The following is a 23,153-nucleotide window of genomic DNA, read 5'->3' as shown; positions in this document are numbered from 1 at the left end:
AAGAGGTTGCTCTTCTCAGATCTACTAGATGGATTGCATCACAGGCTGAAAATCAATATCCAACCACTCTTGTCAAAAGACCTGCCCGTGGGCTTCCCTGGTGGCGCAGTGGTTGAGAATCTGCCTGCCAATGCAGGGGACACGGGTTCGAGCCCTGGTCTGGGAAGATCCCACATGCCGTGGAGCAGCTGGGCCCGTGAGCCACAATTACTGAGCCTGCGCGTCTGGAGCCTGTGCTCCGCAGCAAGAGAGGCCGCGATAGTGAGAGGCCCGCGCACCGCGATGAAGAGTGGCCCCCGCTTGCCGCAACTGGAGAAAGCCCTCGCACAAAAAAAAAAAAACGAAGACCCAACACAGCCATAAATAAATAAATAAATAAATAAAATTTAAAAAAAAAAAAAAAGACCTGCCCGTGTATTTAAATAAGTCAATCGCTTATTCCTGCCTCCGTTTCTACATTTGGAAATGGAGATGATACGACCACAAAGATGAACAGGACAGCGTTTATTGACCTCCACCCCAACGTGATACCTAATGTCCAGGCAAAGCCTCGCTTGGTAGATTCCAGGCTCATTTTACTGATAAGGAAACAGGCTCAGGTCAACTGAAAACGTGTCTGAAATCCTGGTGGGCAGGTCTGTGGAGGAGCTAGGATTTGAATCTCAAGACTGTCAGACTCCAGAGCCCAAGCTCAGAGTCTTGCCCAAGGTCACTGAGGCAGTGAGCACAGCAGTGATTCCATGAATCAAGGGGCATGAATTATGAGTGGCTGAAAATGAATGAGAAACATCCACCAGCCGGGCAATATGGAAGTGCCAGATAAGAGCCACACGCATGTCTCCTAGCAAGTTGCTAAAACACACTGAAAATGGCATGTGACCAGCCACTGGGGAGAGGGACTGGAACACAGACAAAACAAATTGACGTTTTACAGCCTCATTTATTTACAAAAAAAAAAAGAAATTAACAAGGGAAACTTCAATATCAATGAAGTTTCTGTGCTTGCTCCCATGAGGGATGGCTTTTTAATTATTTTTTCAGATCAACTGCAGTCACAGTGTATTTGATCCATACCCGACCCACACTCTTTGGAGAGTTAAAACACATTTTTCCCCAATGTCAAGTTAAAATAAAAACTCATCAGAAACAAAATCACTCTGGGCTCCCAGGGTTCTGAAGAGAAATTTAGTTCTGTTTGGTTGCTGCCTGGTATTAGTGACCTTTGTGCTAAACAAACATTTGGCAGATGAAATCTGAGAATAATTCTCTTTGCATCATTAACCGGAATGTGGAGGTCTCCACTGGGTTTCAACAGAAGTGATAAACAAAGAAAAGTGTGACACATTCATGTCTAATATATGTGCCTCCCGACTTGGAGGAATTGCTCTGTGTATCTGGGTACCCTGCGAAGATCCCATTCTGGGGAAGGCAGAAGCCCTCCTCAAAGAATCCCCCTCTTCTAGTTGGCCCCTGCTCTACCTACAGCCTCCTCTCTGTCTCCATATCTTCCCGTGTGTGTGTATGCACGTGTGTGTTGGTATCACATGTATATCTGTCTGCCAAACACTCATACGACTCAACACAATCTGCTTTCATCTTGATCCCATTCTGCATCTTTAAAACATCATCATCCACATGTAATAAAACCGCATAGAACTATACACACACAGAAACACACAAATGAGTGCACATAAAACGGATAAAATCTGAATAAACCCCATGAATTGTACCCATGTTCACTGCCCGTTTTTTTTTTTTGTTTTTTGTTTTTAATTTATTTATTTTTTAATTTTTGCCAGCATTGGGTCTTTGTTGCTGCACGCAGGCTTTCTCTAGTTAGGGCTAGCAGGGTCTACTCTTCGTTGTGGTGCACGGGCTTCTCATTGTGGTGGCTTCTCTAGTTGCAGAGCATGGGCTGTAGGCATGCGGGTTTCAGTAGTTGTGGCTTGTGGGCTCTAGAGCACAGGCTCAGTAGTTGTGGCACATGGGCTTAGTTGCTCCACGGCATGTGGGATCTTCCTGGACCAGGGCTCGAACCCATGTCCCCTGCATTGGCAGGCGGATTCTTAACCACTGTGCCACCAGGGAAGCCCCATTGCCCAGTTTTGAAACTGTACTACAGTGATGCAAGATGTTACCATTGGGGGAAAATGGATGAGGGGTACGGGGAACTTCCCTGTATTTTGCAACAACTTGTGATTCTATAATTGTGCCAAAACAAAAAATTTTAAAAAACTACATCCTCTAATAATTCCTTGAGTACTTGGAAAAAACAAACAAACATGACAATGAAGTTCCTTATAGAAAAGTTAGGACAAAAGAGGCAGGAGTCGCAGCTTGTTTGATACTGGTCCTCTTGGTACCTGTTATGGGCTGAATCATGCCCCCCCCAAAATTCATATATATAAGCCCTAACCCCCAGTACCTCAGCATGTGACTTACTTGGAAATAGGGCCTTAAAGAGGTAGTTGAGGTTAAATAAGAGCATATGCGTGGACCCTAATCCAATCTGACTGGTGTCCTTAGAAGAGGAGGAAATTAGGACACACAAAGAGACACCAGCGATACGTGCACACAGAAGGAAGACCATGTGAAGACACAGGAGGAGAAGGCACCATCTGCAAGCCAAGGAAAGAGGCCTCAGAGGAAGCCAACTCTGATACCTTGATCTTGGACTTCCAGCCTCCATAACTGTGAGAAAATAAATTTCCATTGTCTAAGTCACTCAGTCTGTGGTGTTATGTTATGGCAGCCCTAGCAAAGCAATACAGTACCCAAATCCTGCATGCCCCATTCACCTGTTTTTGTCCCCTAGTAACAAGCCCTCCAGCCTTAGCATCCCTCGTAAAGAGGGAAACGGTGGATGAGTGTGGCAGGAAACTGCATCAAGTAAGGAACGGAGGTCCCAGCACAGAAGAGTCAAATTTTAGGTGACCCTCCCTGCCCATGAGAGGCTGGTGCTCAGCCAGCTGTGGAGGTACCAAACGTGGAGGAGGGATCACAATTCCCCAAAGTGGACCCAGAGGGCAGAACCAGAGACAGTGCGTGGAAAGTTGTAAGGAGACAGATTTCCAACACAACATAAGGGCAATTTCCTAAAGGCTATCATGATTCCACATAGAATGAACAGCGGAGTGAGGGTATGCTGTCCACAGTTCTGGTGAGAGGTGAGCGGAACACAGAACCCACCAGCTCTGATCTGTGCTGATGTCTACTTAAAGCACCATGAAACAGGGGCACAACCTCCTTCAAGAAACCCTGATGTGAACTGTTAGCCAGGCCCCCCCTTCTTTCTCCTCCCCCTCCTTCCTCCTCCCAACTCTCTATTCTGCCTTCACACCCGTTGTCCATTCCCATCGCACCTCTCCCCTTGGATTTGAGACACACGGCTCTCTTCTCACCTTCCTGACTCCTCTGATATCTATTTCCCAAAGACTTCAGGCTGTCTTGCAGAATGCCCCTACTTGCACCTGACCCCCTGGAGCATCCACCAGCCCTCTGCACCCAGCCCCACCCACCCCAGCCTTGTCACGGATCCCAGATGTACCTGGAAGAAACATCACTCTCATACCCGGGGCTCAGCCCCATTCATTATCTTAGACAAGTTACTTAACCTTTCAGAAGCACAGATCACCTGTCTGCTTCATTTATAACAGTAAAATTTAAAAAACAAACCCATGCCCAATGATAGAGGGCATTAAATATTACAGTATAGTTCCACAAGGGAATATTTGTATGCAGAAAGAATATCATCGAAGAATATTTAGTGACATGGGGAAATGTTCATGAAATATTAAGAGAGGAATACAGTAGCAAAACATTATTTATTATAAACACATTTTTTGTGTGTGTTGAAAAGCATACCGATGCAGAAAAAAGGATTTTATACAACCATAAAGCTAAGGGTAATTATTCTTCAATGATTCTTTTTCTATACTTCCAAAGTTGTCAACAGTGAACGTGTAATACTTTTTAACTAGAAATAAAGTTATTTTTTAAAAATATCCTTACCACTCTCATTTGGAGCTTTTTCCTCCCCAAGGGAAAAAAAGAAAAAAAAAAAAGACAAAACAAGGCACCAACCAATTGCCATAGCAATCTAATGAAAGGACCCAGCGAGTCCATTACATTAGCCTACTTACTCTTGCCTACAATACAACCGGCTGTGCTTTGAACTCGGAGAAACAGGGCAGCTAAGAAAACTGAGCTCATGGAAGGTCACAACATGGGTTAACGGCACGAGTAATTCCCAAAGGGTCGATTGGTGGACCCCACTCACGCCACCATATCAGACGGTTCCCACCGCCACTCTGCTCCATCAGTCTCTCTGGGAAGAAGGAACGCCACGTGCTACCCACGGGTCACCGTCCAGCCACGCTGTGAGGCTTGGCTCCACACTGTGTGGTCCTGAAAAGCCTGCCAGCAGAGCCGCGTCCCCATTCATTGGGTTTTGTCCCCTGGTAATGAGCTCCCCTGGCTCCCTCCCCAGGCTGGGCAGGAATGGCCAGAGAACAGTGCCAGCAGGAGAAGCCCCTTGTGAATGACCATCAAGGAATCCAGGAGTTTGGCAGTGACTCAGCCACAAGAGGCTGAAGCAAACAGTGACTTGGGTGGAAAATATCAGCTTGATTTAATATGGAATGCTTCCCTTCCCCCCTAGCTGTAGGGGGTCTAGGACATGGCCATAGTTGTGCCGAAGGCACCCAGCTGGTGACCCAGGGGCAGGGCTTGTCACCAGTGGCCTGTGGCCAGAGCGCTGCATAGTTATCAGCCCCTTCCCCGCTTACACCCGCAGGAAAGGAACAGCTGTGAACAACCTGTGCTTCACACTGGCAAGATTTAGAAACCTTTCAATCTCCAGTTTACACTCACATGTCAGGCATATGATCAGATGGCTAGCTATGGGCCTCTCTCTCTTACCAGCTCTGCAAGAGCTGGAACCAAGGGGCGCACATGCTACGCCACCCCGATGGATGCCATCAACACCCACAGTCCCAGCACCAGTCCCTTCAGACTGTCTTTCTCTTGCAGGGAGTTAAGAGGCCATAAGTCATACCAATCCCATTCAGCAGGCTCCCCCAAATACTTCCTGAAGCCAAATTAAGTGGCTTCAGAAACTAGCTCCCTATTAGAGGAGATAAATGCTAAAATAGTCTCATGATCACAAATACTTTTTATGACCTGTACAATAAATGACTGAATCAGTTATGCTCTGCATATGCATCGTCTTTTTAAATTGTTCCTGGAGAATTCAAACCATGCATGGAATAAAAGGCCACCTACCGAGGCCAATCTGTGCAGAAAGCTTGCTCTCTGTTGCTCCCTGTAAACACAGACCCAGGAAACAAGTTCAGAAGCACTCAGGAAGGCCATCTCCACAGTCCTGTACTGTCACGTTTTGGAATTTGGCCAGATGCCACCAAGATGCCCACGCACCACACAAAAAGACACTCCCAACTCTGTGAATGTTGAACTATCATAGAGGAAAAGGATGCCCAATTAGAAATTTGGTTGAGACTTTCCTCCTACCAAAGACTCACTGTAAATCCCAGAAACAAGGTCTCAGAAAGAGAGAAGGGCCTGTGCCTGGTATGGTCAGCCCTGTGGCCCAAGCCTCCATCTCCCACAAAACCAAAATGAGGCCACGTCCTAAAGCTTTGTACCGACAGACCAGGCCCCATCCAGTGCCAGGAAATACCACAGCCTAACTCATCAGGGCGGACTTCTGGAAGAGGGCTCTGAGCCTACTGTTCCAGGCAGGGGCCCCCAAGCAGAGGTGATTTACCGCTGGTGTGACTTCAGGAGGCATTCTGGGGAGACATTTTTCTACTTGATTTCCTCATCAGAGACAAGAACTCAGCTTTTCACTCCCCATGTCCTTCCATGTGCCCTGATTTATCTATTTGCTGTTACTGCTACCAAAAAATATCTATCCTAGGGTCCGAGAGTGATATCGGTCAGGTCAGAGACCAATGGCCCGGATGGACCTGGGGAGACTCTTTTGGCTACATGCTGTGGCCCATGTCCTGGTCTGCAACAGACTCACGAGGAGGGGCTTTCACTGAAGCCTTAAAAGCATCAAAATGTAAATGATTTCCTTAGACCCCTCTCCCCACTGTGCCCACCTTCACACACAATTATGGAAACCCCTAACCACAGGGAGAAGCGACTAGCCATCTTTGGCCTGAGCAATCTTCTCTTCTACTTTGTGTTTCACAGGTAGGTCCACAGGCGCTCCATCCCTTGGATGGGGAGATACATATTCTCCACCTTTCTTTCCTAGAGCCTGTTCACAGAGGGCTGAGACATACGACATATTTATTCAACAAAGTCATCTACGCCACAGTTGGGACAGAAAGTCACAGAGGAAAATTAGCATTCAGGTGTGTAGCTGTTCTGAACCCTCCTGTCTCAGAAAGCTTGGGTAGCGTATGGTGGAAACTTGGCAGATAGGAAGCTTTTTGACAAATTCTTTTCAAATTCTATTTTAACCTAAACTTCATATTATAATTAACTTTATACTCCAAGGCACACCGCTTTTGGGAAGCACAAAGCTTCCGTGGGTGGATATAATTTTTTCAGAGCTTAGCACCCAGTGACTGGGGTCATGTCATACAATCCAACAGCTTGTGGGAGGCAAAATTAAACTTGGTAAACAAGAAATGGAGATGCTCGGCAGGCCAGCCCTCATCCTACAAATGACCACGCGGCAGTGCCTAGAAGCAGTGACTAAGGAGCCACGTTTGCTGTAAGTGTAATTCACCATTTGGATGTTTCTTAACCCAACACCTGCAAATGGCTTCCATCCTTCCAGTACAAAATAGCAGAAACCATTACAGCACAAAACATTTTTTCAAAGTTCACATATACCTTATTTCTTCCCAAATATGCAGTTCCAGTGCATACCCCGTTACAGGAAAAAAAAAAAAAAAAATTACGAAAAGTTACCAACTTTGAATAATACCAAATGCTGGGCATACAATCCCCTTTCTCTCTGACCTTCAACAGGACAATGACCAGGAGATCATTCTGATGATTAAAAACAGGGTTTCCAATGTGTAGATCCCCAAGTATTCCTCGGTGGCTAATGCCGAATAGCCCAAAGTCCAAACACACACAAAAAGGCAGATAAATAAACATAAAACTTCCCCTGACCATGGCTTCCCACTCAAGGTTTATTGAGGCTCTAGCACAGCAGAGGTCAAATTCCGCTGCACATTGGAATCACCTGGGGAGCTTTTTAAAAACTACATGCCCAGGATGCACCCCAGACCAACTACCCCGAAATTTCTGGAGGTGCAACTCAGACATCAGCATTTTCCAAAACACCCGAGATGTGTATCCAAGTCTGAGAATCAGTGCTCCGGGAAAATTAAAACTTCAGGGGCCCACGTTTCCTTCTTTTGTTAACATGCCCTGGTTACTGACACAGAGAATCAACCAAAAGGGAACCGCGCCCCCGGCTCTGGGGCAGCTCCTTACCTATGTAGAGCGAGGAGTCCTTCCTCCGCACGTGGTCGTCGATGTAGGAGACGCCCAGGGGCTGCACGGGGGTAGCACCGATGCCCAGTAGCACCTGGGCCCCAATGAGCAGCAAGTACATCATGTTGGTGGCGGTCCGGCTGCGGCAGATGAGGTCCGGGTCGGGCCCCTGGTCCCCGCCCGAGCCGTTGGCGGCGCAGACATCGCGGCCCTCGGCACCCCAGCGGATCTCGCCCGCCTCGTACTTGTACTGGTGGGTCAGGAACTCAGGCAGCGCCGACAGCAGCGCGCCCAGGGCCATGACGATGCCTCCGCAGCCGATGAGGCGCGGCCTGTGCCCGCGCGCCCCGAAGTAGCTCACGAAGAGGATGAGCGCCAGGTTCCCGATCTCGAAGCTGCTGGCGATCACGCCCACGTCGGCGCTCTGGAGGTTGAACCTCCGCTCCAGGGTGGTAAGGACGCTCACCTGTGGGGTGCAAAATGCAATCTCAACGCCAGTGCTGATGGAAACCACCCGGGAGGCCCCCTTCCCGTCGCGCAGCGCACCTGCCCATCCCGGATCCTCCCGCCTCGCAGTTTTTTGTTCTGTTTTGTTTTGTTTTTACCAGCTGTGCCAAGTGATTTAAACCTTAAGAGTCCAAAAACCGTTTACTTAGTATGATAACCCTAATTTAATGGTTAAAGAATTAACTTCCATCGGGGAAGAAGTTTTCCTTGGCATCTGTTTCCATTCTGAAAGATTCTGCCTCACTGCATAAGAACAAGCTCTGCATCCCCACGGCCGCCACCATTTAAGGCTCATGAGTCCTGTGAAAGTCCTGAAGTCCACAGCTTTCACAGGCTCTCTCCCAACTACATCTTATTTACGAAGTCCATGCTGGAGGATATAGAGCCCACGGGCTTTTTACCAGGAGGTTATTAGCAAAGCATACTGAAGAAAATAAAAACACAAGGAAACAAAAACCTGGGAGGGGAGCAAAATGGACAAGCTAGATTAGCTCATTAGGATAATCATTAGTTCTTCACTTCCTTCTGGAAATTTCCAAACAGTGGACATTTCCCTAGAGGTAAAGACATCCCTGAATCCCTGACCTGTGCACTCCAGCTCCACCGAAGTCCCTCGGGTGGTAGAGTTTGATGACTTTCCCCACCTTTGCATCCTTGTCTGCCCTTCACCTGTTTAACAAATATCTACTGAACATCTGCTGTTGGCTTCACAATGCCCTAGACACAAAAGATAGAAACAGGAGGAAGGGATGACACCTGGCCTCAAAGATGCCACCTAGCAGAAAGGTAGACATGTATGTTGGTTACATGTTACATTCATGATGCAAAATCACAGTAGGAGGGTCAAGAGGAGATGCATCATTTTAAGGCTCCTTGAGGTGGAGAGAAAATGCAAATGGTCTCCCTGTCCTGCTGTTTGCAGGTTCCACGCACGGTATTATCAGCAAGACAGGAGTCCCTGTCGTAGGAGTCCTAGTTGGGCAGGGAAGACACTCCAGGCAAAAGGAACAGGGCGAGCAAAAGTTGGGTGGCATGACTTCATAATGGAATGGAACAGAGGTAGTGAAAAGATAGGTTGGCAACAGACTATAACGAGCTACAGAGGCCACCCTAAAGGAATTAGACAATCCCCTGCTGTGTGGTGCAGAGAATGCAGAGCCTGGAGGGAGGAGCAACGGGTTTGAATCGCACCTATTATTTCCTTAATTAGCTCTGTGACTTTGGTCAAGTTACTTAACCTCTTCAAGCCCTGATTTCCGTGAAAGAGGAATAATAATGCCTACCTGGCAGGATGGATGCGAAGATTAGACATAACGTATGAAAAGTCTGTTAGCACAGAGCAGCCTTTCCCTACATGGCCAGAGAGCATCGAGAGAGGTGGGGAAGCTGAGGGGTGCAGAACCAAAGCTCTGGGGTCAGAAAGCCTGGGGCCATCGTGACTGTGTGACCTTGGGCAAGTCACCCCATGCTTTCACTGTCCCATCTGTAAAATAGGTATGAGCGCTACCTCTTAGAGCTGGTGCCAGGCGTAAACACATGTATGTATAAATGCTAGGTAAGGGCTATCCACAACCATGATCACCATTTATCCTCCTGCAGCAAAGGCTCTAAAAACATGAGCGTGACTCAGGTATGGTCAGAGTGTGGAGAATGGATGTAGTGGAAGAACGCAGGAGTGAATGCCAACAGAGAAAAAGGCTGGACTATTATTGAGAGAAGGGAGAAGAAAAGGTCAGTACTGTGGCAATGGAAATGAACAGGAAAATCTGAGAAGCGTCATAGAGGCAGCATTACATCTTTGGGGAGAACTGGCTGCCTCTGCTGAGTGACTGGGCATGTGCTGCTAAGGAAAGTAAGGAAGAAGAGTCAGTGAATCTAGCCTTCCTCCAAATGTATAAACATGGGCATTGGTGTCAGCATCCCTGCATCCACAGCCTCTCTGCAATGTCCACATACACACACACCCCTGTGCTGATTAGCATGCCTCTATTCTATTTACCTTTATTACAAAAAAGAAGACACTAGCCCAGTAATTCCTGTAGCCTCATTTCAACCCCACACATTTAAACAGACTCCTTTAACCAAGGGGTTTTCAGTGCTACCTTCAGATTGGATGCACTTGGGAAAGCATTAAAAATTTCAGATGCCTGGTCCCTCCGTGAGTTTCTAAACCAGGGCAACCTGGGTGCTGGGATGTTGTTAAAGCCCCCCCAGGTGATTCTATGTGGGTTAGCACAGCGTTAACACAACAACACAAACTACTGCAGCCTTTCCGTCAGCACTGGGCCTGGGGGTGAGCTCTGCAGAGCAGTACTCAACACTGGTGCAGGTCCCCGTTCATGACCAAGGATGGGACATCTGTGTTGCCCTCGATCGCCGGCATTCCGATTCTCATTCCTGTTTCCACTGTGCTTCTAACCAAGTCAAGGCCAGCTCACAACTCATGCAGCCCTAGTTAATTATTTTTCAAGCACCAAGTACAGGTCATTGTCGAGAAAAGAAGTTTAGCGAGTCCTGGTCTCATTAAAATGGCTTTCAAACTCTCCCAGAGATCCTTCCGAAAGGTCTGGGCAAGTGAAAACAAAGGTTTCATTTAGTCCCTTCTTTCCTTCGTAACACAAACAAGCTCGATGGAATAAATGCTCTAACAGAGGCTTATAATAGGTAACGCCGTGTGGAAGAACAAAGGCAGACAGCCTGACTGCCTGCGAGGTGGGGGGGACCTGGGGGGTTCACTCAGGCCTTGATGACGGGACTTGAGAGATGCCTAAAAGAAGCCAAATGCAGGAGTGGACGCATGTGGGCAGGGTCCCCTGGGTTCACCAGAGTCACCTCAAGCAGGCTGGCAGGTCTGCAGCCTGGTGACCTCCACCTCGGGAGTAAAAGGGCAACGGCAGTGGGAGGAAGGGTGGCAGAAATGGAGCAAAGGCGTATTTCATTTCTGTCACAAGGCTTCATGACATCCGTACTAGGCAGATCTGAAACATGACAACCGCTCCGTTCCAGCAGGTGTACCCTGTCATAAAATATCACACAGGTGTGGACACTTATGATGGCATAAGGATGGTGAGGAGAGAGGCAGCTGCGGGCAAAACAAAAAGAATCCGCTCTTCTAGAGAGGGCAGGGGCCTGTGCCTGCCGCTCTTGTCCTGAATCAAAACTGCTCTTTGCAGAGCGACCCACAAGGGTCACAGGAGTAGTACGGTCCTTACCTCCTTGACCCCGTGGCCTCTTGAAAGCCTCAGGGACACCTCTCTGGATCCAGAGTTAAGCTACACAAACATTCTGAAAAGATGCTTTGTGGATCAATTAGATCAGAGGCTAATGTCTTCACTCACTTAAAACACAATTTGGAGAAGCTGGACTAATTAAGTAGGCATGAGGCCATAAACCCACTTGCGGCTTTTACGTGGCAATGAACAATCCAGCAATGAGGAAGATGCCTGCTAACGGCAATGGCTGTCTGTACTTAACGGGTAACAGGACTGATGGAAATGTCTTGATAATTAGACACGAAGGAGCCGCAACTCCAGGAGGAAAAGAAAAGAGGAACTGTCCTCACCTTGCACCAAGTAGATACAAAGTTATTATTAAAAGAATGCAATATTTATCAGGTTTCTGCTACCACGATTCAAAAACAAAACAAAACAAAAAAACCCGCCTGCATTTCAGAATCTCCTGGAGCACTTGTTAAAAATATAGATTCCCAAACCCTGAGATGACGCCCAGGAGTCCAAGATTTTATAAAACCCCCCGGGGGTCTCTGGTGCCCAGAGTTGGGGAGGGGTGAACACCACTGACATTTCAGATGTCCACACACACATTCACCATCAATCGAGAGCTACGGTTCTCAACCTTCACTGGCAGCAAAATCACCTGGAGGGTATCGGACTGCTGGACCCCCAACCTCACAGTCTCTGATTCAGTGCATCTGGGATGTGTCTGGGAATTTACATTTCTAACAAGCTCCCACATGATGTGAATGCTGCTGATCTGGGGACCAGACTTTGAGAACCACTGCACCACTGGGCTCTCCATCCTCAACAAACCTGTCTCCTCTCAAGCTTAAAGAGCTTGTTTTTTTTTTTTTTTTTTTTAATTAGATGCCAATTAAAAGCACTCCCTCATTTCCAATTCACGTCCAGTCTCTTCTCTATGGGAAAGCTGGGTGGCATCTGGGGGAGGCTCACCTCTTAGGGAGTCTGAGGTGCACACTCCGGTCACCTGCCGAGATGGGGGCCCAGCCCAAAAGGGAGACCTGCGGACATGCTGGCAGAAATGCTGTAAGACAGGAGGCACCCAGAGACCACGGCCAGGGACAGATGGGCCTTTCCTCACCTCTGAAAGGGCCAAGGTTATCAGGGACTCATGGAAGAAGCAGCCAACCTCTTGGAGCAGCAGCTGAAGCTCAAAATTGCCCTTGTGAGCCCTCGCACAGTCTATTTTCTTATTCTGGCTCAGGGAGTGGGGACTAGACTAGAATCACCTGGAAAAACACACCAGCATCGCCCCCCCATGCCCAGCCCACCACCACCAGGACTGTGATATAATGTGTGAGAGCTGGGCCTGGGCATGAGTATTTTCCAAGCTCCCAGGTGATTCTAATACACAGGCAGGCAGAGGTGTGTGTGTGCAGAGACTCCTGGTATAGCCCCTGCACAGGGGCTGAGTGTGCAGGGGTGGTTACAACATCGCACCCTGGTCCTATCCACGTGGCGCTGGAGCACCAGAGCCTCAAGTTCAAATCTGGCTTTGAGAGCGCTTGGCCACGTCAATCTTTCTGAGCTGTTTCTGCACCTGTGCGGTGAGGATAACAATACATGCATCATGAGGTCATGATTCAGCAGCTGGCCCACAGTAGGTACACTTAAAAGAGCCGCCCTCATCCCTGGCGTGCATGCTCTGTGTGACTTCCAATTCGGTGCCACACAGAGCCTGCTTGGCAGGAGGTGCAAGGAATATAACTACGGCTGAGAGAGAATCCCTGCCCTGTGAGGGTTTACAACCTGGGGAGAGCAGAAAGAAAGGGTCCTAACAGCACAGCCTACTATGCAGGGTCACGCAGTAAAGTGGCAGGGGGCTCAAGGCAATGAGAACACACCTTTGGCTGCATGCGGAGGAAAATCGATCTGGGACGCAACAAGGATGAACCAGATCTTAATAGATGGGCAGTGAGGGTGGGACCACAACATTTTTTCTTTTAAACATTTTATATTGGAAGATAGCCAATGAACAATGTTGTGAGTTTCAGGTGCACAGCAAAGTGACTCAGCCATACACAAACATGTACCCATTCTCCCCCAAAACTGCCCTCCCATCCAGGCTGCCACATAACATTGAGCGGAGTTCCCTGTGCTGTACAGTAGGTCCTTGTTGGTTATCCTCTTTAAATACAGCAGTGTGTACGTGTCAATCCCAAACTCCCTAACTATCCCTTCCCTCCACCCTTCCCCTCCCCACCCTTCCCCCCTGGTAACCATAAGTTGGTTCTCTAAGTCTGTGAGTCTGTTTCTGTTTCGTAAATAAGTTCATTTGTATCATTTCTTTTTAGGTTCCACATATAAGTGATATCATACGATATTTCTTTCTCTGCCTGACTTCACTCAGTATGACAATCTCTAGACCCATCCATGTTGCTGCAAATGGCATTATTTCATTCTTTTTTATGGCTGAGTGATATTCCATTGCGTATGTGTACCACATCTTCTTTATCCATTCCTCTGTTGATGGACCTTTAGGTTGCTTCCATGTCTTGGCTATTGTAAACAGTGCTGCAGTGAACATTGGGGTGCATGTATGCTTTCAGACCATGCTTTTCTCTGGATATATTGCCAGGAGTGGGATTGCTGGGTCGTATGGTAATTCTGTTTTTAGTTTTTTAAGGAACCTCCATACTGTTCTCCATAGTGGCTGTATCAATTTACATTCCCACCAACAGTTCAGGAGGGATCCCTTTTCTCCACACCCTCTCCAGCATTTATTGTTTGTGGATTTTTTGATGATGGCCATTCTGACCGGTGTGAGGGGGGAGGAACGGCAAAGGGGAAATTCAGACCATCCCTGGGGAAAGGGAGGAAGACCTTTTTGGCCTCAGAGCGCCATGAGGAGATAAAACGGCCTTGAAGACTAGGTTGAGGGTTGATTTGGGGGTCCCTGGGGAGCCAAGGGAGGTTCCTGAGCAGGAGCCATCCTTCAGCAACACTGTCCTGGCAGGTGTGGCGCAGTGTGGAGGGAGGAGAAACTGCCCAGGCAACTATTTCAGCAGAGCTGGTGAGAAACGAGGCTTCCGTAGGGGCGTGCTGGCAGAACCACAGAGAAGGGTGCCTGTGTGTGATGCCTCAGATGTAAACAGCAGCAGAGCCACGGCTGATGGGAGGCCTGGGTCAAGGAAGCTGGAGCCGAAAAGGACCCTGGGGAGTCTGCCGTGCCTCGATCCGGAGCCCGTGTGAGGGCTGAGGGAGCTGCGAGGCTGGGGAGAGGCCGTGAGCGCAGAGAACCTGCATCTAAAAGCCCCTCTGCTCCGAGAGGCATGGGACACCACAGCCCAGCAGGCCGCCGCCCGGGGGAACATGGAGGAAGCTGTACCTTCAAACAACTCGCCCAGCAGCGGGGCCCAGCGCTGTTGGGAGCAGATACAGAAACAGTGTGGATGTCGACCTCACATTAAACTGTAGTCAAAGAAAGGCCCAGAGGTCCCCTTACTGGGGCTCCTGAACAGGCATCAGCACACTTTTTCCGTGAAGAGCCAGACAGTAAATATTTTCGGCTTCTGGGCCACTTGGTCTCTGCAGCAGCTCCAACTCTGTCATCCTAACGCAAAAGCAGCATCTGTAAGCAGGATGTAAATGATGGCCACGGCTGTGTTCCAAGAAAATTTTATTAACAAAAATAAGCCGTGGGACTTCCCTGGTGGTCCGGTGGTTGAGACTCCGCCTTCCAATGCAGGGGGTGCGGGTTCGATCCCTGGTCGGGTTCGATCCCTGGTCGAGGAGCTAAGATCCCACGTCTCGTGGCCAAAAGACCAAAACATAAAACAGAAACAATATTGTAACAAAATTCAATAAAGACTTTAAAAATGGTCCACATCAACAACAACAACAAAATCTTTAAAAAATAAAAATAAAAAAAAAATAAGCCATGGCTGGATTTGGCCGCAGGCCACAGATTGCCAAACTCCTGCTTGCTTCTCCGTCAATCCAGTTCAGAAAATTGCCTTATTCCAGAGTCTGGCAATAACAATGCTGGCCATTTATAACAAGTTTGCAAAGCACTCCTGTTGCTGCCATGGAAAAGCCATTCGGGGCACAACTTCAATTCAAGTTTGTTTTTTAATCCCATGAAAGGAAGTTGCAAGCCCGTTTCAATTGCTTGCCTGATGTGCCAGGACGTGGTCTTGCAGCAAAGGTGGGAAGGGGTCCAACCACAAAAGCCCAGACAGCATCTCCCCAGGATGAAGCAGCAGCAGCAGCAATTGCTTCAGGTGAGGGAGGCACACATTGTGTGGTTTTGTTTTTCACTTGAACAGCAGCTCCTCGGAGCCAGTCATTTAGGGCACAGGGGAAATGGCATGCACGAGGCATTCATTTGTGAATTCCAGGATCTGAGGTTTGCAGAGCCAGGTAACAGAGGACAACACAACAATGAGTCCTGTAATTGCCCTGGTGGCAAAGAGACTGCCCACCCGCCTCGCAGGTTGGCCAGGGAAGACAAACAGTCAATGTCGCTTTATTTCTGATGGAATGATTTAGCCTGTTTTATGACCACATAATAAACGGGTGTAAATTTATGATTTTTTCTTAAAAAGCAGAGTAAGAATTACATGGAGAACCTCTGATTTAGACATGACTCTGGCCTTCAGCCCATGCCAAAGGCATTGGTGTGTGTAAAGGGGTGAGAAGAGGGGCAGACGGAAAACATGAGGGATTTTGAGAGCCACACACAAGCCACGCATTTAACACGCCTGCAGCTCCCTTTTCTGATCTGTAATGCGGAGGTGATGATTCTGCCCTCAAAGCTTGCCACAAATGAGGAGGAAACGTGCTGTACAATGTCACTGTGACTGCAGCTATGCCTGGGGTTGCGAATTATGCAACATGGCCTTACCCTTCCTCGCAGCAGTATCCCGAGAGCCTGCCAGCTCTCTCTGCACCTGGGTCTTTAACAAGAGACCATCGTTCCCTCTGGTCACCCTGCTGTCTGAGTCTTGGACACTCTTTCCTTAGAAAGGCCTCATTTCGTCTGCGTCTCTGAGACTTCTTCTCGGTCATTTCCTGCATCCTTGTGCATTATTTGCATCTTTCTCAGACCATTTTCCCCTCTGTAACCTGTTTCTTAGTTTCTCTCTTCTACTGTCTTCCTTAAATAGCCCTAAAGTACAACAGAGGCATCTTTTTTTTATTATTATTATTCCTTATATTTAGTGAAATCTTATGTTCATTTAATTCTAAGAGAATGTGTAAAGTTTTATGATCCTCTTCTTTAAAAAAAAAATCTCTAAATTTTCTTCCTGCTTATGAATCTTGTCATTGATTTTTCTCTATAGCTCAGTGGTCCATCATAGAAAAACAAGGATTCTCCGTCCCTGCTGGGTACAGATAATAGAATTTTCTTCCACTCAGTGACTGAGCTGTAAAGGCACTACCAGAAATTTTTGCATCGGTCCTATTATTAATAGTCTGTGTTGAGTACCTTTCATAGGAATTGAGACCATTCTTTCAATTCACAATTTATGTGGTGCCAGGTCTCTTTTATTAGAGAAACTTCAAGAACAATAGGAGTTAAATGATTTCCTCGGCATTCAACAAAAATGTATAGAGGACCAGAGTCTTAAGACATTTCCATCTAACACACTAACAATGTACACACACACACACACACACACACACTCCCCAGGCAGAGCTGTTTTCACTGAATCAGACTCTCTATATGCCCTAGGGCCCGGGCTTACACTGTCAGAAGGACTGAAAACCCCAGATTGAGTAGCCATGCCAAGTTCTAATTCCGGGGCTGCAGGTGTCCTTAACCAGCTCATGGTATAATAGAGAAGACAACTATGAAAATAGGCAATTATCACAAAGGGCCAATAGAGCTGCTCTCTGCCAGAATAAAGAGAAGTACAGTCAGTACCCAAAGAAGCACTAGAGTTAGTACCCAGTCACGTGGGAGCGACGTGGCATCAGGGCAGGGTACCCTCCGGAATGGGGACAATATTCCTTACAAGCAAAAGAACATGTATTAGTTACTTATCCAGGGATGGTCCTGAGGGTTTTACATCTATTGGCATATTTATTCTACACGATGATTCCAGGAGGTAGGTCATATTATTATCCAGTTTTACGGATGAGAAACCTGAGGCTGGAGAAGATGACTAGCCCGATAATAGCCACACAGCTGGTGAGTAGAGGGGCAAGGACTGAAGCCCAGTCCCACTGACCCCATACCTGAGTGACCAAGCAATATGCTTCCTGCCTCGGTGAGGTTCCCCTGACCCAGGTGGTAAAGGCTAATGGGCTCTAGCAGCAAACTTGCTGTTTAAAAAAAAAAAAAAACTTATTGTTAAAAGCTATGCAGGCAGGAAAAGCATTATGAAGTCATAGATAATTTTGAAAATTCTGGGTTGAACAAAGATAAACAGGTTTCTTTACAAGACTTATGAGAGATTTCCAAATGATAATATTCATTGTTAATCATCCATCAAAATATTGATATATATTTCCTGAAACTCTCCTGACTATGGAGCCTTCTTTTTTCAAATCCTGTGCTTCCCTTGAGAAAAATATATATACTTTCAGAAACACTAGGTTAAGGCTGATATGGGAAATGTTTTTAATTAAGTACTAGAAAAAGCTCTGCTTTTCCTAGGAACTAATTTTATCGTCGTCCCGCCCCCACCCCCGCCGGCAGCTACCCCTAACCAAAGGCTATTAAACAGTATGATTATAGCTGTGTTTCCCTTTTTGCTTTGCTTCCCAGGAATCTCTGACTCAAGCCTGCAGCCATGCTAGAGCAATAATGGTGTGGGATGCCAGGGCTGCACTTAAGCATTTCATTTCTTTTTCTTCCTGGTCTCCCGATTTTACTTGTAATTCCACAGGAGTATGCTACATATAAACTGCTTCTACCAGGACAGTGTACAAAGCCATTATATATAATTCCTCAAGAGCAAACCACCAGACAGGTAGGGTTAAGTCCTAAGTACCAAGATAATCTACTTCCACCTAATTATATCCTCTCTTAGAAATGAATCGCCCAGATAAGCTGATAAGAAAACAACATGGTTGCCAAAGCTTGTGCATCCAGGTGTAAGATAAACAGGGGTCAGAACAAAACAGTGCCCGCTCATGTGCATTAAACAGCTTCCAGAAGACTAAGAAAGTCCAGTTTTGGTGTCAGAGCAATGAAGGAAACAGCCACACACCTTAAGAGTTCATCTTCCCTGACCTGCTCACACCAGCTCACTGCTCAAATCCAACTGTAGATCCTTCCACTGTTATTTCAGTGCATCTCAGGCACAAAACACCCTCAAACTTCACCTAAGACACACAGTCATGGATCGCAGGAACAACAGACGTTACTGCCAAAGTGGATGTTGAGGATGATCTAGCCCCTTCCCCATATTTTACTGGGAGGACCCAGGAGCCCAGAGCAGTGAGGTAATTAGACCAGGATCACACACCTGTAAGTGACAGCAATGCCTCCTGATGCTGAGTCCAGTTCTGCCCCCCCGTGTTAGAAGAAAAGTACTCAGCACTACTTGGCCTCACGCCCCCCTGAGTAAAACAGTCTCCTGCTTGTTGGATGCATGTGACCTTGTTCAAGGAGCTAACAATGCTGTACCAATACGTAAAGTAAGTACCCAAAGGGGTACCTGTAACTGGTCAAAGAACTAGAGAAGTTGACATAAGTGTGGATGTGACAACAGAACCTCTTCCTGCTGGATTCAAAAGTGGGAGCCTACTCGGAGACAGAAGCTGGAAGGGAGGGAAGGCACGGCGGGGCACCCACTTTAGCTCCACCCAGAGCTGCCTCCTTCCATTCCGCGCAGCCCCCTCTGCCCACCCATCCCTATTTGTCGCCTGAAGACCTTCCTCCACCACGTTGCCCTCTTTTCTGTCTCTTCCCCCTCCACTGGCTCCATCTCCATTCTATCCTCCAGCTTGCCCAATGCCCATCCATGTTAAAAACCACAACTTAAAATCACCTTTCTGGTCACTGCCGTTCATCTTTCCTGCCATCAAGGTCATAAAGAAAGTCCATGTTTGCCGGGTAGACGGCCCTGTTTTCCACGCTCGAGTCAATGCAGAGCAATGGGGCTTCCCGACTCTCCTAGGGCCGTGGAAGCTGCTCCTGATAAAGCTTCCCAATGAGCTCCTACATCTTAAATGTGAGTGTTGTTTTCCTGCCCTTCTCATACCGGGTCTCTCTGATTTCTGACGTAGCCAACCCCTCTCTCATGACACGCACAGCTTAGCTGCCCTCCACGCTCCTCCTCCCTCGCCTCCTGCTTCCTCTCCTCCTCCTTGTCTCTTGTTCTCTTGGCCAGGATTCTCCAAGGTCACACCTGATGGTTCTGGAGTCACTGTACTATTCTCATGGGGGGGATCCCCACATTCTCCATTTCCCACATGCTGATGACACCCAATCCCTGCCTGTAGCCCCAGATGGTCACCACCCCCAGCCTCCACAGGTCCCAACACAGAATTCTGCCCCCTCTCAGCTCAGGGCGCCCAGCCCCTCTGACCCTTCCCTCCATAAACATCAGTACTTCACTGGCATTTGCACAGTCCCAGGTCCCAGAAACCCGACAGTCCTCCTCGGTACCACATCCCACTGGCCTCTGCTCCTCCTCCTGTCCCTCCCCCTCCTCCCACTCCCTCCTCCAGACCCCGCTGGTCTCAGTTCTGTTGCTCATTCCCTCTTCTTCCCCGAATTCTCCCAAGTGCATTTGCATTGGCCGCTGTCCTCTTTCCTGTCCCACCTCATTCAATCCATCCCCAGTTAATTCTCTACATAAAACTCTCCAGTGATGCCCACTGCCAACTAGAAAAGCCCAAGCTCCTTGGCTTGGACTGCCAGACCCACCAAGATCTGGCCGCACTCTGCCTCTAGGTCAGCCTCCTGCAAGAATCCCTCCTTGCACTTTCCTACACTGGCCTGGATCTTTCTCATCCCCCGGCCCTCAAATGGGCAAATACCATCCATCCCATGCCACTCACCTCAGAAACCCCTACTTACCCAGCAGCAGGCATTTCAAATGACACCTCCTCCGAGAACACCCCTGCCTTCACCTTCTCCCTGGCCATGATTATTTTGGCCTGTCTAGCGTCCCTCATGAAGGATGAAACTCCTTGAGAGCAAGGGCTGTCTTATCATGTCTGTGGCCCTGCTCCTGAGCACTGAGTAGGGCTCATGGTGGCTAAGCCAGGTCACTACATACAGCTGTCCTGCTCAAAGGTGACCCACCAAGTGGTGAGCAGGGACTGAACTCAGCCCGTATTCCATTCACCCCACTTGTGTCCACTGGAGGCAACAATACCAATTCCCCACGGGCATGATGGCTCTGCACAGGCGCACAGCAACCTGAGTTGGTAAACACACACCGTAAGCTCTCCTGCCGTCCTGCAGCTCCCCAGTGGCCCTTCCCTTTGTGCAAGTACCTAAATAAGCAGCATGGCCAAGCTGCTCTGTCCACTCCTGGAGCTGTGTGCTGCGAGGAAACTTCTGAAATGTGGGAACTGTGTTAATTAACTGCTTGGAAACACAACTGTGCAGACCTGGTCTCCAACTCAATATGGTACATGAGTAGCGCTTGGACATTTTAGGCAGTTCCTGGGGCTGGGAGGACAAATACACATGAGCCCAACACAAAGACTGAACAACATTTGGCCTCAACAAGGCACAAAGCCATCTGTTCCTTGGGTCCCATGCAGTCGTTCCTCCTCACACCTGCGGTTACTCTGAGAACTGCCCTCATTTCCTCTACACATCAAGCATCACTTAGTATAGATGATCTGAGGGTCAGAGGGGCTGACTATGTGCAAGGTACTAGGCCAAGGATATGGGACCTAAAGTCCTAGAGAAGTCCCCGCCCTCCCTGAAATAACAACAAAAGCTAACATTTTATAGCACTTACGGTGTGCCAAGCACTGCTCCTATTACTCTATGTATATTAATCCATTTCATTCGCACAACAATTCCATTAGGTAGGTACTATTATTATCCCCATTTTACAGAAAGCAGAGGCCCAGAGGTTAAGCAATTTGCCCAAGGTCTTCCAGGTAGTAAATGGCAGCACCCATTAAAGCCCAGGCGGTCTGGTGTCAGAGTCCATACCTTTAAATACACAGGATTTTTCCTGCCACATGATTTTTCCTCTCTAAAAGATGGGAAGAGACAATGGGGAGAGAATAGCAGTGTGAGTAACTTGACAAATTCTCTCCTCAAAGAACAGTGACAAAACTAGACAAAATTGTCAAAAACAACTATTTCAAGACTCTGGAAATTGACTAAAACATACAACAAATTGAGGAGCATTTATTCAAGAAAAACTTCTGAACCTCTGGTAAGAACAGCGGGGATCTGGGTTCTTTCCCTCCCTCCCATGCCCCTCCCATGTTGGTTGGCCCAGTTGCTCTACCAGGTGGGCTGGCCTTGCAAACCAGCAGCCTTGTGGCTGGAGGGAGTCCACTTGATTTGCAGTGGATGTGAAAAACCCCACACTCCGTGGTGCTGTAGGTAAGAATAGCAATCCCAATGGCAAATGAACAGGGGACTCCACTTCAGCTACTCGGAGGTCATGGTGCTGGCTGGGGCAAGCAACAGACTGGCAGACTATACAGAAATGTAACAGGAAGATCAGCCACAGTGTCCTTGATAGGCTCCCCACAGATGTCTGGTTGACTGTAAGGCCATGCACAAGTGGAAAAGAGACCACAGAGGGTCCACTTTCTCTACTCATTCCTGCCTGACTGTGCGCCTGTGTACATAGGCAAAGGAGATGCCAAAAGGCCCAGAAGAAAGTAAAAGCTGGGAAGACATAAAAGCTGCCTTGAGTTTGAATAAAACCTTAGTGCTTGAGGCATCTGAACTCAAACTCTGACCAATCATTGACTATGCAGACACAGAGGTGACCCCCAGGAAGAAAGGCTTAAAAATAAAAACAAGAATTTAAAACATGAAACACACACACACACAAGAATTAAAAACAAAAAACTGAGTCAAGATATCCATGACCACACACCATTAGAGAAACAGATTCCACAGATTCAGTCTAGGCACATAATTAAACAGCAGTGATAGCAAATCTCAGGTGGGAGTGGGTGGGGGGGAGGTGTACAGAAAACTGAAGCCAGAGTTGCTAGAGTATATTATCTAATACGCTCAATTTTCAACAAAAAATTAAGTCGTGCAAAAAACAAACAGGAAAGCATGGTCTTTCCTTTCTCAGGGGAAAAAAAGTAGTCAATAGAAGTTGTCTCAAAGTGGGTCCCAATGTTGGACATAACAGACAAAGGCTCAAAGCACCTAATATAAATATGTTCAAAACACTAGAGAAACCTATGTTTAAAAGTTAAATAATATGATAATAATCCAATGAATACAGAATCTGAATAAAGACATAGTTATTGTACCAACAACAAGAAGAACAAAAAAAATAGAAATTCTGAAGTTGAAAAGTATGACTGAAATTAAAAACTCACTAGAGAGGCTCAATATCAGATGGGAGATGTCAGAAGAAATAATCAGTGAACTGAAAGATAAATTAATATATAAGCATTTGAAAAGATACTCAGCATCATTAGTCTTTAGGGAAATGCAAATAAAAATCACAAGTTACCACTACCCGCCCACTAGAATGGGTGTAATAAAAAAATACAGACAATACGAAGCATTCACGTGGATGTGGGGAAACTGGAAGCCTCATTTGAGGCTGGTAGGAATGAAAAGATGAAATGGTTACAGCCACTTTGAAAAACAACTGGGCAGTTTCTTAAAAAGTTGTACATAAATTTACCACATGAATGTAAATTGATACAGCCAATAAGGAGAACAGTATCAAGGCTCCTTAAAAAACTAAAACTAGAGCTATCATATGATTCTATAATCCCACTCCTAGTCATATATCTGGAGAAAACCATAATTCAAAAAGATACATGCACCACAAT

General features: G+C 47.3%; 1 protein-coding gene across 2 annotated transcripts in view; it reads right to left on the bottom strand.

Annotated features, from left to right (window-relative positions):
* Positions 1–23,153, bottom strand: part of SLCO3A1 (solute carrier organic anion transporter family member 3A1) — a 324,443-nt gene that overhangs the window by 254,299 nt on the left and 46,991 nt on the right. For both annotated transcript variants that reach the window (XM_061179978.1, XM_061179977.1), the window contains exon 2: positions 7,483–7,948. In XM_061179978.1, coding sequence (XP_061035961.1) covers positions 7,483–7,948 — 466 coding nt within the window. The remainder of the gene's footprint in view (positions 1–7,482; positions 7,949–23,153) is intronic.

Source organism: Eubalaena glacialis, chromosome 2 (genome assembly GCF_028564815.1).
Source record: "Eubalaena glacialis isolate mEubGla1 chromosome 2, mEubGla1.1.hap2.+ XY, whole genome shotgun sequence".
In the NCBI taxonomy this organism is placed as follows: domain Eukaryota; kingdom Metazoa; phylum Chordata; class Mammalia; order Artiodactyla; family Balaenidae; genus Eubalaena; species Eubalaena glacialis.
This window is presented reverse-complemented; position numbering and strand designations above follow the sequence as displayed.